The sequence below is a fragment of the Convolutriloba macropyga genome, chromosome 4, assembly GCF_964194025.1.
Source record: "Convolutriloba macropyga chromosome 4, txConMacr16.3, whole genome shotgun sequence".
Classification (NCBI taxonomy): domain Eukaryota; kingdom Metazoa; phylum Xenacoelomorpha; order Acoela; family Convolutidae; genus Convolutriloba; species Convolutriloba macropyga.
In genome coordinates, this window is record NC_134471.1 from 60,165,535 (window position 1) to 60,183,867 (window position 18,333).

The following is an 18,333-nucleotide window of genomic DNA, read 5'->3' on the forward strand; positions in this document are numbered from 1 at the left end:
ATTAAAAGAGAAGGTTTGATTTGGAAATGGAAGAGAAAATATAAGCAACTGTTTTTTACAGAGCTACTAAACCAATGGATTGATCATGTTGCTGGGAGTCACTCCAAGCAACGGGAAGCGCTTGTACTGGCTGTGCTTGTTTTCATTCTTATACTTGCAGTTCCTGGCTAGAACCGTAGCTATTGATTCGTTTATCAATTCTCCATGCTTGATGAAATATCAAATGTCAATTTTCAATTCATTAGGGGGAAAATGTTTTTTTTATTATAGTTAAGATTTCAAAAAATAAAACGTGATAAAAAGATAAGAGTAAATGATGAAAGAAAGGACAAAAAACGTCGCGCATGGTGGGGGTTGAACCACTGCATCCTCGATGCTCACATGAAGAGAGCACTGTAACTATGTTCAAGAGAATAATAGTTTAGACGAGATAGAAAGCGATAGAAATAGTCTTGGCGCCTGATGGGAATCGAACCACTGCGACCGGTTTAATCAGAGGAATAGAACACTGCTCTACCAGCCGCTGTATTCGTGGTAGAAAAATTGTGATTGTTTTTAAGAAGATAAGAATTAAGACGGGATAAAATTAATTAAGGGAGGGAACTTGAGTGGGCACTTATAAAATGTGTTATTCTACATAGATAACTTTGATATTCTCTGATGCCAGTTTACACCAATAAATGCTCATTTATCAGAATTGTTAAATCTTTTTCCATTAACCTCAAATTCTTTTTTTTAAATATATTTAAACTGCAAAGTTATAATTTCAGCAGTTATAAAGAGTCAAATGTGGATTTCAATGCGATATAATAATTTAATTTGTCCTGCGACTACATTATGTGGAAGTCTTTGGCGTCAGCCAATATTTTATGTGTCATTTATGGCCTTGTATGATTTCCAAGAAGTTGTTTTACAGCTTCGATAGAAAAAGAAAATTATACAATTTTTAGGCTTTGAGTTTTTTGTGATCCCTGTATGATTCAAATCATATATGATCCTTGTATTACTACCAGGAGTTCATACAAATCAAATAGGAATAAGTATGGTCACTAAGAATCATATATGACTTAGTATGACTTCAAAGAGTTTTGTATAATGAGCAACCGTGTACTGGAAGCGAATCAGCGTCTCCTACTTGCAAGTCTAGTCTGCTAACCATTACACCAACTGGTCGTACGCTCTCGAAATTGGGTAAATCTTATAACCCATTTTCATCTCCTTTCATGCTCCTCAAGGCTTCATTTCTCTAGCCAAGTAGTTGAACAAGTAGAGCTTCTTGTCAAGCTTATCTTACGTTGGGTTGTTCTCTCTCAACCTTCTAAAATCTAGTTCCAATAAATGTTTTGTTCTATAAACTCTCTAGAAAAAATCTACAAATAATTTGTAATATTTGAATGTCAACAAAAATACCTGGTCTAAAATCGGTGTAGTTTGCATCTTATTATAACTGAAATATCCGAATACACCTTTATAACTGAAATACATGATAGCAATCAAATTTTCCCGTGTTGACGTACGCAAAAAGCGTAATTTTTACTCAAGTCTGTCACTATTTTCTTCAATTTATATTCATAACGTGATTAGAAGTAAAATGATAGTTACCCGAATTTCCAATCTAAACCGTTTATTACAGAAATGATTAAATCGGTGACTTTGGATAATTAACTCAGATTTGAAATTCAGTTATCAAGAATTTTGCGTACTTGGAAACATTTTTCATTTTATTTGGTTTCACGGCTGTTTAATGGCTGCAGTAGCAAAGGCTAAATGGTAAGTGTAAATGTGCAATGAAAAAACTCAGGCTCTGCCGCAAGATGGGAACAGAAAAAATTTTGAAACGTCTTCAACACAGGACAAAGTAGCTGAATGGTTAATAATGAGTAGTCCGTCAGACTAAAGCAAGAGTTCACATACAACTGAAACTTCAAGGTCACACTTGGCATCAGTGGCGCCATTCTCGTCCAACATTAGACATTCATAGGGCCGACCCCTCAGTTCACCATAATCCATTATGTCATTAACCAGTTTGTACCCGATATTGGCTGACCAACCATCCATATAATCGAAACTAAATCCCAGATAGAACCTATCAAACACACAACAAAGTATTGCGTATTATCATGAAATTTCAATTAAATACATACATAAATACATACATTCATATATATATATATATATATATATATATATATATATATATATATATATATATATATATATATATATATACCCAGGATGAAGTCCGCGACCCAAGACAGGTATTGGCCAGACCGACCACACCCAAAACAGCCATTGGCCAGACTGACAATACCCAAAGATAGCTATTGGCCAGACCGAGCAGACTTTGGCCACCATAGGCCAGACTGAACAGACTTTGGACACCATTGGCCAGACTGACCAGTCATTGTCCAGACCATTGGGCAGACCGAACAGACCTTAGGCCAGACCGTTGTCCAGACCATCGGCCAGACCGAAGAGACCCTAGGCTAGACCATTGTCCAGACCGTAGGCCAGACCATCCGCCAGACCGTTGTCAAAATTAATGGCCAGACCGAACAGACCTTAGGCCAGACCATTGTCCATACCGTAGGCCAGATCATCCACCAGACCGTTGTCCAGCCCAATGGCCAGACCGAGCAGACCCTACGCCAGACCCTTGTTCAGACCGTAGGCCAGACCATCCGCCAGACCGTTGTCAAGATTAATGGCCAGACCGAACAGATCTTAGGCCAGACCATTGTCCAGACCGTAGGCCAGACCATCCGCCAGACCGTTGCCCAGACCATTGGCCAGACTCATTTAAACGTGTATAATCATCCAATAAAAATTATTATTTATTCGTTTCATTTTTTTGAATGACAAATGAATATAAGATTTTAAAAAGAAATTAATGAAAAAAAACGTCGATTTAAAGACAAATTCAAATTTCAAAAGAAGGTTAATGAAGTATTCTAATCATCTAGAAGTAGATGTCATTTACCATTTATGGGCTGCTATTTCGAAAAACAGTAAAACAGCAAAACAATTTGGCTCTTAATTGGCTGGACCTCTAGGCCTTGAAATTAGGTATTGGCCAGACCGAACAGACCAAAATATGGGTATTGGCCAGAACGAACAGACCGAAATTTGGGTATTGGCCAGACCGAACAGGCCGAAATTTGGATATTGGCCAGACCGAAGAGACCGAAATATGGGTATTGGCCAGACCGAACAGACCGAAATATGGGTATTGGCCAGACCGAACAGACCGAAATATGGGTATTCACCAGACCGAACAGACTAAAATTGCCAGTGGCCAGACGGAAGGCGCGACCCAAATTTTTTCCAGACCATTGTGGACGGTTGCACCGGACCCCCCTGTCCGCGACCCAAGTCGGTCTGGCCAATACCTGTCTTGGTTCGCGGACCTCATCCTGGGTATTATATATAAATATATAAATATATATATAAAAATATTTATATATATATATATATATATATATATATATATATATGCATGTCTTTGTGCGTGTGTGCTTTCGTGTGTTAGTATATGCATGTGTTTCTGCATTCGTTTGTGTGTGGGAGAGAATGTGAGTGTGCGAAAGCGAAGAGTGCCGTATGTAAAGTCAATGAACGAAAAGTAGGAGCAATATCACCGGACAATGGAAGTTTAGATATTCGCGTTGCAATCTCTGTCATTCTTCAATCTCTAAAGGAAAAGAATGCTATGAGTTTTATAGATGAAAAATAAGGAAACAAGAAGTTTTCGAATGGAGTACTTTTTACGATTTTTTTTCAGATTTATTTTATTATAGAAACTTGCTATCTTTAGTCTTATTTTACAATATTTCTGAGCCAGAAGAACTTAATCTTTCATTTTTTTCCCAGAGAAGCTTTGAAAGTTAATTTGATTAGTTATGAATCTATTTTCGCTAGAACAGGAACGAATAAAACGCAGAATTCGCGAAAAACAATAATAACAAAAATACATAAAAGAGTTCTAGGCAAAACATACACAAATTAATAGCAAAAAGGGGAGTCCTAAAAAATGTTCAAAAGGAGAGGATAGTATTCATTGGGCGTGAGGACAGTTTGGTACGTACTTTGCTTAACAATTTGAGGCGCGTTTGTATTCGCTAATACTTTGCGAAATCCTTGGAGAGAAGCCAATTTTGAAAATTTTATAAAAACTGATAGAAGAAACGCTTCCGTGGAACAACGCAGGCAAGCTATAGAAAATGGGCAGGAAGAATTAACAAACAAGAAAAAGAATTAACGGTACATGTTAACTCAGTTTTTAGAACAAAATTCTTTTCTTTTTCTAAGACCACATAAAGGTGATGGCACTAGAGCTTGTCATGTACAGTGTAAGCACTTCGAAAATTTTGAGATACCTCAACTACATAAAATGGTAGCATAATGGACGAGCCTTAAAAGGACTTCAAGTAGGCGTTTAGTAGGTTATCACTCCAAAACAGATGACAAGCAGTAAAACTTAACACCATTAATTGAAGGTCTCATTGGAAAATTGTTTGTTTGTTTGTTTCAATTTTTCGTTTATTATCGCAAAATTGAGAAAAATCTAAAGAAACCAACGAAAACCTGATAAAGTTCCAAAAAAATGTGCATGAAAAACAAAGAAGGATTCCTTTAATAGAGAGGGGAATTGTTCATACTTTCAGAAAACGGGACCTATCACAAAAATCTTTAGGTTTAAGAAATCAATTCAGGAACAGACCAAAGCGTCCTCAATGAAATCTTTAATATGTTGTGAGGAAGAATTTATAGCGAGGTGTTGCAGAAAGATACAGAACAGAGCAAAGACAGACCAGTCAAAGCAGAAAAACCAATCTGATGGACTCGCGAAACCGAGGCGAGGAGCAGAAACTAAAAGAGTGACTGTCGTTCGTCTAAAGTAAAGGAGGAGTATTCTGGTACAATTCAAATGACAGAAAAGTTAAATAAATGAGAAAGGAACTGTTTAAATGTGAAGTTTAGAATTTCAAGGTTCAGAGTGTAGTATGAGAACAAAAAACTGCTTAAGCCCAACAATACTATAATTCTGGTATCAGTGTCGAAAATTGGGCAACAAGCAATGAGGACCTCTTCTGAAAGGTTTTAGAAACACGAACTTAAAACGGAACACTTTTCTCTTTTGAAGAAAGAGGTAGTTTGTTTGTCTGCAACAACATTGACTTCGGAGGATCTTCAGAGCACTGCAGCTTAGCTAGTTGAACCTAGTAGTTTGCGGCTTAAGCATTCGGAACCTAATAATGTTGATGACATTTACAAACAAATATATAACACTGTAGGAAAAACATCAGGTGAGCAAGATTGAACAAACAAAACAAATCGTAAATTAAACAAATCGAAGAAATTTTTGGAAGGACCCATGAACGAGAGCAGAGGATCTCCTAAAAATAATTACCTTTTTTTGAATTGGAGCCCATATAACCAGAAGTGACTGATCTCCACATGTATGCAATAGTGTTCTTGGTTCGATTGGCAGGAATCAAAAACTTTATTTAGTCAGGTTATAGGATGAAACGTCAAAAATCATTTGTTTCGAACGACATGAAACAATTTTGTAAGCGAAAAGGTGATAGGCAAGAAATTTCTACACCGTAAACATCACCAAAATTGCAAGATGTAGTGGAAATTCGGAACATAGCTAGATTCTTTATAGAGCAGGACAAAAAATTGGAAGATGCGGAGAACAAAGACATTAAGCCAAATGGTAGCGGCTTGTACTGCGCGGTTAATTTTGGTTTTAGCAGCTTGATTACAACACAAAAGTCTGATTCTGTAACGAACGGTTGAGCCAATTAGAAAGTCACGAACACAACAAAACGTAGCGACCAACGACACGCCTCTCCAAAAATAGAGAACTGATGAGCTATGCAATCTGTAATAATTTGCGGTATGCTTTCCTCAAACATATCGTAAACGCTGACATTGAATAAAAATTTTATGAAACAAACCGAGGACTTGGAAATTTACGGAGTAAATATGCTACTTTGTTAACTTCTAAAATGGATAGAAACAGTCCGATGGAAATTGGTACTTACCAATCCACTTTTTTCTTTGGGCTTCACGCCGGCCTCTTTAGGCTTAATTGGGTTTCAGGCCGGCCTTTTTAGGCGTAATTGGGATTCATGCCGGCCTTTTTGGGAGAGTGCTTCCTCATATGAAGTCAAAATTGGTACGGTAAACTGATTTCCTCTTGAGTATATGATGTGTTCAAAGTAGGAGTGCGAATGAAAATTTGTGAAACTTTATGAAAAAGAACAGCAAACAAGAATAGCGAACCGAAAACAAACCAATGCTGAGTCAAACAATTTATTTTGAGAAAAACTTAGAAAAGTTTTGTGAGCCAATCAAAGACAAAGAAACACCATTAGAAGTTAGCTAGTCAAACAAAATAGTGCTGAGTCAAAAAATTAAGTAGACTGAAAAGAAAAAAAATAATATAGGCCAATCAAGTAAGCTAGAAACGCCATTAAATGCTGGTAAATGCCCAAATAATCAAACTTAGGATCAGCAGATCTAGGCCAGAAGGAGTATAAAGAAAGACAATAAATTTATAGAGATGTAGTTGGATGTTAGAACTCTCTGGCATTAACAAATAGACCAGATATTGCGCACCTAGCTATGTTTTTCAGTTATTTTTTTGAAAAGCTTTTTAAACAACATTGGTTTGCTGCAAAAGGTTGTTTAAGTTACTCACAAGGAACAAACTCAAAGGAGACGACTTTTAAAAATTGATATTTGGGGACGACATGGTTCTCTGACTTTTTGGCAGGCAAAAAAGACAACGATTGGGCAGGCAAAAAGACGACAATTGATGATAGAAAAGGTACATGTGTTTATTGTGTTACAATGAACAATTAATCAGGAGCAATTGGCTGGGCTAGTAAACTGCAAAAAAATGAAGTACTTCAAATGCTGTGGTTGAATTTAGTGCTGTAGCAGAATCAATTATGGAATTGGTATACTTAGCGAATTTCTTCGTGAATATATTGTGAACAAGTCAGCAGGCAGGAAGCCTCTTCGTAGACAACTACACCTGTAGTGCTTTTGGTCAGAATTCTGCAAACTATGGAAAGAAAAGTCACACAACACTACAATTGCATTGCGTTGGTTATTTAGTCAAATTTCTGCTACTAGAGCTGAACTACGTGACTACCGATCGCCAGACACTCATAAAAAGCATGATAGAGGACCAAATTATTACTTTTTTGTTATGATCTCCTCGGATCAAACACGTAACACGATTGGAGGTGTATTAAAAGTAATTTGTTAAATTTTTGTAGCATGCAATTTGCTACGTACCTCAATCCACGTGCTGATTCGTTCTTGGTTATTTATGTAATGAGTGAACGTAAAAAAAAGCTGGCAAGTGCAATTTTTACCCAATTTGCCCTCAATTTTTGATGAAGGCTGTGGCTGAATATTTGATCCTTGATCTCTTAGTTGTGCAAATTATTGTATTTAAATGCTAGTTGAGAGCGGGTATTATGAGAAGTCAACAAAATTGTAATTCAAAGGTTATCACTTTGAGAGTGAAAGTTTGGTACCTTAGGGTAGAGAAAAGCGGTTGAATTTTGTGATTGTTGCCACTGTTGCCAAACATCACATATAATTAAAAAATGTTTGATTAGAAGGTTTGCCTTTCCGTTCCCATTAGCCAAAAGCATTTTTTATTGCTTTAGTTGGAAAAAACTGAAAAATTTTCATTGTACGATTTTTTTGAACCCCCTTAATCACCAGAATAATTAAATCAGAAAAATACAGTTAACAACAACAACATTAAAAAACAGAAACAACAACAGCATCAACAGCAACAACAACAGCGACAGCAAAAAGAACGACAGCAACAACAACATCAACAACAACGAAACCATCCACGACAAAAACAACAACCACAACATTAACAACAGCAGCAACAGCAGCAGCAGCAGCAACAACAACATCAACAACAACAAGAACAACAAGAATAACAACAACAACGACGACGACAACAACAACAACAATAACAACAACCACAACAACAACAACAAGAGCAACAGGTTTCATGCTACAATTTTTTTAAACCCAGTAATCAGCATCAAAATTGCATCAGAACCAACCAATTACGAACAACAGCAAGAACAACAACGACAAAAAACAACAGCAACAACAACAACAAAAATAACAACAACAACAACAACAACAACAACAACAAGAATAATAATAATAACAACAACAACAACAACAACATCATTAACAACAACATCATCTTGAAAAGCAACAAGAACAACACCATTACCACAACCAACAACAACATAATCAAGATCAACAACAACAACAACAACAACAACAACAACAACAACAACAAAACAACAGCAGCAAGAACAACAACGACAAAAAACAACAACAGCAACAACAAAAACAAGAATAACAACAACAACAACAGCAACATCATCATTAGCAACAACATCATTATCAACAACAACAACAACACTAACAACAACAACAACAACAACAACAACAACAACGAATACACCAACAACAACAACAACAACAACAACAACAACAACAACAACAGCAACAACAACAACAACAACAAAAACAACAACAACAGCAACAACAAAAACAACAACATCATTAACAACAACAACATCTTGAAAATCAACAAGAACAACACCACTACCACAACCAACAACAACATAATCAAGATCAACAACAACAACAACAACAAAACAACAGCAGCAAGAACAACAACGACGAAAAACAACAACAGCAATAACAACAACAAGAATAACAACAACAACAACATCATCATTAGCGACAACATCATTATCAACAACAACAACAACAACACTAACACTAACAACAACAACAACAACAACAACAACAACAACAACAACAACAACAACAACAACGAATACACCAACAACAACAACAACAACAACAACAACAACAACAACAACAACAACAACAACAACAGCAACAACAACAACAACAACAACAAAACAACAACAACAGCAACAACAAAAACAACAACATCAATAACAACAACAACATCTTGAAAATCAACAAGAACAACACCACTACCACAACCAACAACAACATAATCAAGATCAACAACAACAACAACAACAAAACAACAGCAGCAAGAACAACAACGACGAAAAACAACAACAGCAATAACAACAACAAGAATAACAACAACAACAACATCATCATTAGCGACAAGATCATTATCAACAACAACAACAACAACAACACTAACACTAACAACAACAACAACAACAACAACAACAACAACAACAACAACGAATACACCAACAACAACAACAACAGCAACAACAACAACAACAACAACAACAGCAGCAGCAACAACAACAACAACAACAACAAAAACAACAAAAACAACACTAACAGCAACAACAAAAACAACAAAAGCAACGATAGACATCATAAAGAACAAGTTCTAAATGGGTTTGATCAAAAATGATCTTGCACTTTTGCACATCGTGCAGCTCGGGATCTCTCCAACGCAAAGCTACAGAATGCGGTAACAGTTGTTCGAAAAAGATTACTGAAGAATACATGGTTGCTCGAAAGGGACGCTTAGTTATTCATAAAATTTTTTGTGTGATTTCAACAAAAATTGTGTTTTTTAACCATTTTCTCGCATGAAAAGAGACACATGATAAAAGATTAATTTACCGGAGAAATTGTGTAAATTACTTGATTCTCTCAGGCTTAACCTCGGGACTTCTCGTGTGATTCACACGATAAATCAATAAAAATTCAGGCAATTTTGTGTGTGTTTTTGCTGACTTTTGCGTAAAAAAACCACACGATTTTTTGTGTGAAAGCACACAAAAAATTGACTGGACACACACGTAAAATTGCATGATTTTTACATGATTTATCGTGTGAATAGCACGAAAACTCCTCGGGAACAGCCCGCGAAAATCGAGTAATTTTAAACAGTTTCTCGTGTAATTTAGCCTTTTATCGGGTGTATTTTTCACGTCAGAACTCGGGTAAATATACACAATCTTAAAGCAAGTTTTTGTGTTTTTTTCTCATGTAATTTTTTTTGTTATTTAAACAATATGTTAATTTGTTTAAACTCTTAATGTAAACAAATACGTTAAAGTAAACAAAGTTATTTTTTGTTTAAACTCTTGTATATCTTCAATGCCTACTTAACAAAAAGCAAAGGTAAGAAAATCGGTAAATTCAAATCTAAGTTGATTTTATCTGGTTTTCAACAATTAAACCTGAATAAGAGCGTTCGAACAAAAATTTTATTGTTTTGCTCATTTTATGACTGTTGGATACAACAACAACCTGATAAACAGCTTGCGAAAAAATTTTCTTTAAAAATTGCTAATTTTCCTTATACGCTCATTCACACGAGAAATCATGTGATTATTTATCACACTAGAAGAATTTTCTCGTGTAAAATTACACGAGACGCTTTTTTGACACGAAAATTGTGTGAATTTTCATCACACGAGATAAAATCGTGTAATTTCAAACGAGAAATTTTCGGAGTGGTATAACATAATAAGATAGGCCGAAATGTCTTGAGCCCCGCCACAAGCAACACTAATTGGAAACAACTTAGTTATACAAATTAGCGCCAGGTCCGCACTTTAACAGGAGTGACGCACATAGAGAAGGTAGTAACCCGGCCCGAAGAATTTTCCCAATAATAACGGGGAAAGGAGAGTAGAGAGTAAAACAATAAAAAACAGCACCCCTATTTCTCCGCCTAATTAAGGGTGGAAGAGTGCAATTATAATAGCGTAACTTAAAAGAAAGTGGATGCAGGGAGTGAGGAATATATTACTTGCAGTTTGTGCATCAACCATTGCGACAAATATTACTAGCAATAGTATTTTATCAGTTCACCTTAAATTACACTTTTTGAAAAGATTGTAAAAAGACGGGAGAAAAGAGTGTTTGTACAGTGTAATTTTTAAAAATTACCTTCTGACACTCTTTTCTTCGATAAGTAGGAGTGGAATATGAATTACACCCTAATCCCCTCTAATTAGGGGTGGAATAAGGGTGAGGCCAGGGAAACTGCGTCCGAAAAGTCAAACTGAGAGGCTTCTGCAGCAATTCAATGCCGTTATTTTTCACAAATATTAGGATAGAAGTTTAAAAAACCAAAAGTAATGTAAGAGGCTATTTTCGCTTTCTTTTTTTTTCGATAGTTTTATCGGAAAAACTTAACAACTAATGTATAAACTCTAACCGAGCGCTTTATTGCACTTTGTTGCATGTGGAGTGAATTTTCCAATTCCACGAAATGACAGTTGGACAGAAAAATTATCAAAAATAGCAAATCATCAACTTTTCTAAGTGCGCCGTTTTTTAAATCTGCGTTGCAACAGAAAGCTGATTGAACAGTGAGAACAAATTGAACCAAATTTTAGATTGATCACAATCTCTTTTTCAGAAGAGAAGTATTATATTTAAAGTTCTGTTCTATTTGTTCTGTTTGAGCTTTCAATATAAGTTTTGTTCACAGTTAGTCAAAAAATTTCCCGCCTCCACTACAAACAGACTAATATGACCTCGCCGCCACATTGCCGGAAAAAAGCCCCCGTTGACCCCCTTGAAGCCCATTGGGATGATGAGCAGTTTAAGGTTACGCAAATATACTTCCATAATTGGCAGGTCAATTCTGTATTTCAATGAGTGATAAAACTCAAATTCCATTCAGCTGGAACATTGAGTAAGATAAGGGAGAGGTCAATCGCGAAGGTCGTGACTTGTGTACAAAATCATGAGCGTCTAAAAAGTAAAACGAAATTTAAAAAAATGCAAAATAATTCCCAAAATAAAATGCGAAGAATTGAATGAACTTGGAAAACGGAAATCAGCATTTTTAATCAAACTCAATTTTTGGCAACGAACAAAGCACAGAACATATATGAGCAAAAATAATCAAAAAGCCACCTAAATACAATTGTTAAATATTTTTTTTGAAAACTCATTTTGAAACGAAGAAGAACAATAAATAGATTCTAGATCACTGCTGCTGCTAAGCGTGCTCAGAAAGCGCAGACATCCAATGGCAAAAACGGCGAAAAAAGTGAAATTTTTGCAAATATCGGCTTATATTTAAGAAAAGTGATGGAATCCCAACCTGAAAAAGTAGTAGAGTCGTTTCTTAGAGCTAACTATGCAACTTTAGAAATAAAAAAACATCTCTTATCCATTTAGTTAGTTAAAAAAACGAAAAAAGTATCAACAAATAAAGACGAAAATTAAAAAATCTCTTGGATGTTCACGTATTGTCTAACTCAATATAAAAATTTGCCAAACCTGAAAAAGATTCTTCCAGTAAAATAATCCGCATTACAATTTCGATGAGTTTTTTGGTTATTGAGATGAAGCGAAAAAATCCCAACAAAACAATAAGGTTCAAAACCTCAAAAATTCCAATTTTTCTGGAGATGAAGAGAGCCCAACTCATCAAAACCATCAGTTGTCTACTGAAAACGTCACTCAAATTTTCTTAACCTGCCTCATAAGCAGACTACAATGACTGTAATTGAAGATAGAAGAATACATGACAACAGTGGGGGGGGGTCTTCAACCTCTAAGAACCGCTCTTCACATCATAAGAATAAGTCTACAAGACAGTTTGAGCTGAAACAGAGCTGAAAGGTTCCAAGAGCGCTTAATGCCCTCTGGGGGCTACCTATTTATCCCGGTTTTGATGACAAAAATTCAAATGAGTCGGACGAAAAATCAGTCGAGCGAAAAATCGCATAACAGATGACCAACAGGACTAATATCATTGTCCTGTCACAGGACTAATAACTTCGTTTGTGAGCAATTAAAAACACCCCTAATTCTCCGCTTAATTAAGGGCGGAAGAGTGTAATTATAAGAGTGTAACTTAAAAAATGAGTGTATACTGGTAGTGAGGATTGATCCCCCTCTTTCCGCTGTCGAACATATTACTTGCATTTTGTTCATTAAACATTGCGCCAACTAATACTAGCATTAGTCGGTTATCAGTCCACACTAAATTGCCCTCTTTGAAAGGAGTGTGAAGAGAATAGAAAGGAGAGTCTAAATACAGTGTAATTTTTTAAATTTACACTCTGACGCTTTCTTCCTCGATAAATAATGCTTCATAGCGTGCTCAGAAAACACACACAAACTTTGTTGAATGCAATAGCAAAAATGCCAAAACACGTTTGCAAACAACGGAGCGTATTTGAGAAAAATGGCGAAAGCCGAGCCTGAAAAACTCTAGAGTCCTTTCTTAGAGCAAATCATAAAACTTTAGAAATCCAAAAACATCTTTGATCCATTTGCTTAGTTAAAAAACGAAAAAAGTATCGACAAATAAAGTCAAGAGTTACAAAAGCTCTCGGATGTTCAAATATTTTCCAATTAAACATAAACAGTTGCCAAATTTGCAAATTATTCTTCCAGTAAAGTACTCCGCACTACAATTTCGATGAACTTTTTGGTTATTGAGACAATGCAACAAAACAAAAAGGTTCAAAACCTCAAAAAAGTGCCAATTTTTCTGGAGAAGAAGCAGAGCCCAACTCATTGAAACCATCAGTTGTCTACTGAAAACGTCACACGTATTGTTTTAACATGCCTCATAAGCAGAATACAATGATAGAAGAATACATGATAAAGCAACTTAGACAAAGTAGCAAAAACTAGCAATTCACAAAATCAGTAATCTTTAATGAATTATTTCAGTGTCAAATTCGTATAAAAGCAACAATTGTGAACTCAACACAACAATGAGAGTGAATCTAAAAAATTTTGCACACACCAAATGCTAGAGATAAGAGATGAGAGACTAAGTGATAAGTCAACCAAAACAAAGAAAAATACGGGGAAAACCTAAAAAATTAAGTTTACATAACTGAATGTCATACGGGTTGGATATTACAATCAGAATACCCATTACCGTACTCTAGCTGAACTTCATCTCTTTATCCCATTTCAAAGGCAGATGCTTTCATTTAGTTCTTTATAGCTCTTTTAGTTCAATTTGTTGATTGTTCAGGTTCCAGACAGAAAACTGTCTATTCACGCATATAAACAATTTTAATTTTCTTTATTGTGCGTGATTAACGGGTGATCTAACGTAACTTCTTTTTAATCTTAGTTTGTCTAAATCTTGTTTCGTTCCTCCTATTTGCACTGCTGCAATACAGTCGTAATTTAAAATTCGTCAATCGCTCCTCAAACTAGCTAGCTCAGTTAAGCTGAGCCATTCGCACCGCGAATACTAAATTCGCAACTCAGAATTCAAACAATAGATAGCAACTAGGCACACGCGGCGCAACTGCCTAATTCAGTTTGCCAAGACAAATTTGCTACTCAATTGACTTGTCATAAATTAATTGAGTAAAAGATGGCGCAGTCAGCAGTTGACTCTTGCAAGACTCCTCTCCACACGGACGCCTTTTGGGAGAAACCAACCATCACACCACCACTTTCGTGAGACAAGTGGACGCAACAACAGTAATTGGCATTGTTGGCGAAAGAAGGCATCCAACTAGAATTCTTGATAAATAGACCACCTCCAGCAGTAACGTACCCGCTTGAACCAATATATAAAGAGCCCGTGGAGAATCACACACAAGCAACAGAGTGGGACCTAAAAGTCCGCAACCAGCAATTAAAGGTAAATTGTCAAAACCGATGCAAAAATATAGACGAGATTGCTATTTCGTGAGGGGATAAACCCTGGGGCAATTGCGAACAAAAAGCTGCATCGCTACACTTCCCATGTATCGTAACAGAAGCCCGTCGCATTTTTAAGAGCAAACACACTCAATTCCAAAGCGAGAAAGAGCCATACAAGGAACTTTGGCAACCGAAGGACGACTCATTCACCGCAATTAGGAATATCACCTACGGTCGTTATGTTTTCTTTTCCTCCAAATAACAAAAAGGTAAATCAGTAGAAATTTTTTTTGGGCGTTTATTCCAACAAGCAGAAAACTGCAGTCTGGGAGACGAGGAAACGACTCTAATTAGAGATGCATTCATACTCAACCTGCAGGATCTTGACGCTCAAAGAGAACTAATGAAAAGAACCGTCTCGCCAACAAAAGCTCTCGAGGTGGCAATACACATGGAAATGGGGGCGCAAAATCAACAGAAAATAAATCAAAACTTGAATACTACTGCTCAATCGGTTAATGTTGTAAATAATTTTCAAGGCCGCAATCTCAAAGCGAACTACCAACAATCTCTTACAAATTTCACTCGCTACCCAACTGTTCCCCAGAACTACCAGTATACTAGCATTTGCACTAATTGTGGTCAACGCCGGAGTCAAAACCACTGTCAAATTTGCCCCGCAAGTGGAAAAAAGTATAATAATTGTATTACGGGGTATTTTGCAAGGTATTTTGCGAGTATATTTATAGAAAGCCGAAAAAGTCACAGGCCCAAGCATCAAAACCTCCACAAACGAATTTTAATCAGATCTATACAACTGCTGAAAAAAGCGATGATGAAGAATCTGTCAACTCAAAAACAAGCTACCAACAACTCTACGATCTAGACTACGACTATAACAACGATAGCGATTCGGACAACTATGTAGCAGCCATTTCTTGTGACTCTGCAATTCAACTCAAACCCCATTATATAGAGTCCAGGCAAACGCAATGATTCAAGCAGTGTAGTCAGTCTCATCACAAAGACTCTGGCAAACAGAATCCTCAGAACTGCACCATCTGCAAAATGGATAACTACAAAGCAAGACAAAGACTCGAAAACTTCTTCATATGAACCAATCAAAGTGCTTGGAAAACTCGCAACCACAGTGACATACAACGATTGGTCTTGCAAAGAGGCTTGCTTAACAGTTGTGGAGGATGCTCATAAGCTGATCATCTGGACAGACCTCTTCAACAGCCTTGGCCTGGCAGTGGTTCAACAATAAGCAAAAAGTGGTAAATGTGTTAACAGTATTGAAAATTTTGCATGTAAAATTAAGGAGACAATCGCGTCACAATTTCCATATCTAGTCTCAAGATTTGGACTCTCAAAGTCTCATGTATCGAAATTCAAGTTTCATCAAAAGTTTACAGCAAAGCACCAAAAAATATCGACGCGTTCCGATTAATCGACAACCCAGAGTTACGGTCGAATTAGATCGATTACAGAAAGAAGGAAACATTTATCTAGTTTTTGTGACGAACATTTTGATATCCCCGATAGTGATCACATTAAAAAAAGATCCATCTACAAAAATAGCACTAGATTTTGAAGTTTAAAACAAATCAATCCAAAAAAATAAGTATAAAATGCCCTATATCAAAATGTTAATTGATTCAATTTCACAACACCTCACAAACACTAAAAAGAGTCAACACGCATACTTTTCAACAATAGATCTTAAATATGCTTATAGTCAACTACAAATGCACAAAGACACTGCAAAACACTGTAATTTCAACATCATTTGTGGAGAATCCAGTGGTAGATATAGACTTAAAACTGGATTATACGGGCTCATTGACATGCAAGCTGAACTCCAAAAAGCTATGGATTATACACTTGTAGGTCTCCAAAACACTGATTCTTTCCTTGATGATATTATTATTATTATTAGCACGGGGTCCAAAGCTGATCATCTTAGTTACGTCACCAATTGTCTCGAAAAATTAGACGAAGATAATTTAAGAATTATTCTTCAAAAATGCCACTTCGCAAAAACAGAAATTGAATTGCTTGGATACAAATTCACTCAAACCGGTATATCACCTTTTGAAAATAAAACAGAAGCTATATTAGCAATATCAACACCGAGATTAAGGCGTTTAGGATCCTTTGTTGTTTCAGTAAACTACATAGTTAAATTCATACCAAATTTAGCGCAACTTTGTCACCCTTTTAGACCTCTTCTAAAAAAATTCTGTTAAATTCCGCTGAGCTGAGGAACATATCAAAAATTTTAACATTATGAAGGACAAAATTGCCGCAAGTACCGAAAACAGCAACTATAACCCTAAAGTAGATGTCCGTGTGAAATGTGACGCTTCTCAATCTGGATTGGGAGCTGCACTCAAACAGAATACTTCCGACGGATGGAAACTTAAAGCATTTGCATTTTGTTTTCTAAATCCCACAAAAGAACGGTATAGTGTGAACAAATTGGAGCTATTAGGAGTCGTTTGGTCAATCGACTACTTCAAATACTATCTGTACGGAAAAATTTTTACAGTAATAACAGATCTTCGCGCACTTTTATCAATTCTAATGTAACATAGGTCAAATAAACCCTATAATGGCCGACTTTCTAGATGGATTGACCGTCTACTTCCCACTATTGAACACATGCCTGCAGCAAAAATGGGCCCCGTAGATATTATATCTAGAAATCCTTTTGCCAAAGTTAAAAAAGTTTTATCATATGATGAACATTTTGTAGTATAAACAATATCCAAAATTCGAGATTCTTTTAAACACTTAATCAAAAACAAGTTACAAACTGTAAAGAAAATAAATGGCATATTAAAAATATATTCACCCCCACAGTCACCAAACAAGCTAACCGCACCGCAAATACTATCTCTAGTTACTAATAATTCACAACTTTGGATTACAGCAGGCGCATCACAATCGCCATAGCAAATTAATTCATCACCACTTGCACCACAATTGGCACAAAAAGTAAAGCTATTAACCGACACCTAAAACTGGCAGTAGCGTCGCAAATACATCTTCAAAGTTCAAATCCGCAGTTTGCACTAAAAAATCTACCATTGCTTAAATCACATTCTATTGACAAATATGCTGCAAATACGCTGCAAAAGTCAGACGATAAGGAATATGAACAGTATGAAAAATTAGATCCAATTAGGTCCATATCTGACAACAAATCAAATAATCACCACACATTCCTCAAATTAGGCGCGAAAGTTCCTACTATAAATGCAGCCCACCCAAAAATACTAAAAAAACCCAAAATGCTAAGAACTAGAGCAGCAAAATCTACACCAACGAAGGCCCAAGTCAACTTTCTTGACAACTCCCCTTCTAAAATAACACCAGCGACGAACACTTCTTCGAATACAGAGACGAAGCCATCTACTAGTGCCATTGACACCGCGGAGGATTTGAGACTCACGGACACAATCAACAGAATTTTCAGCAGGAAATTGTTGGCGATCTTGACTGGAAACGAGTTCATTTTAAAAGAGGTGCGAGACTGCGTACTTCGTAATGATGAGGACAGGCTGAAAAAAATTAGCCCTTACATTTACTCATTTTGGCGTGATATGAGTGTAAAGCATGGGTGTTTATGCATTGATGAAAGCATTGCAATTCCTAAAG

At 36.2% G+C, this 18,333-nt stretch overlaps 1 protein-coding gene across 1 annotated transcript in view; it reads right to left on the reverse strand.

Moving 5' to 3' along the window:
- Positions 1 to 1,740: 1,740 nt before the first annotated feature.
- Positions 1,741 to 18,333, reverse strand: part of LOC142338577 (uncharacterized) — a 55,194-nt gene continuing 38,601 nt past the window's right edge. The window contains exon 5 of the mRNA XM_075388380.1: positions 1,741 to 2,086. Within this exon, the coding sequence (XP_075244495.1) occupies positions 1,894 to 2,086 (193 nt within the window). The 3' untranslated portion in view covers positions 1,741 to 1,893. The remainder of the gene's footprint in view (positions 2,087 to 18,333) is intronic.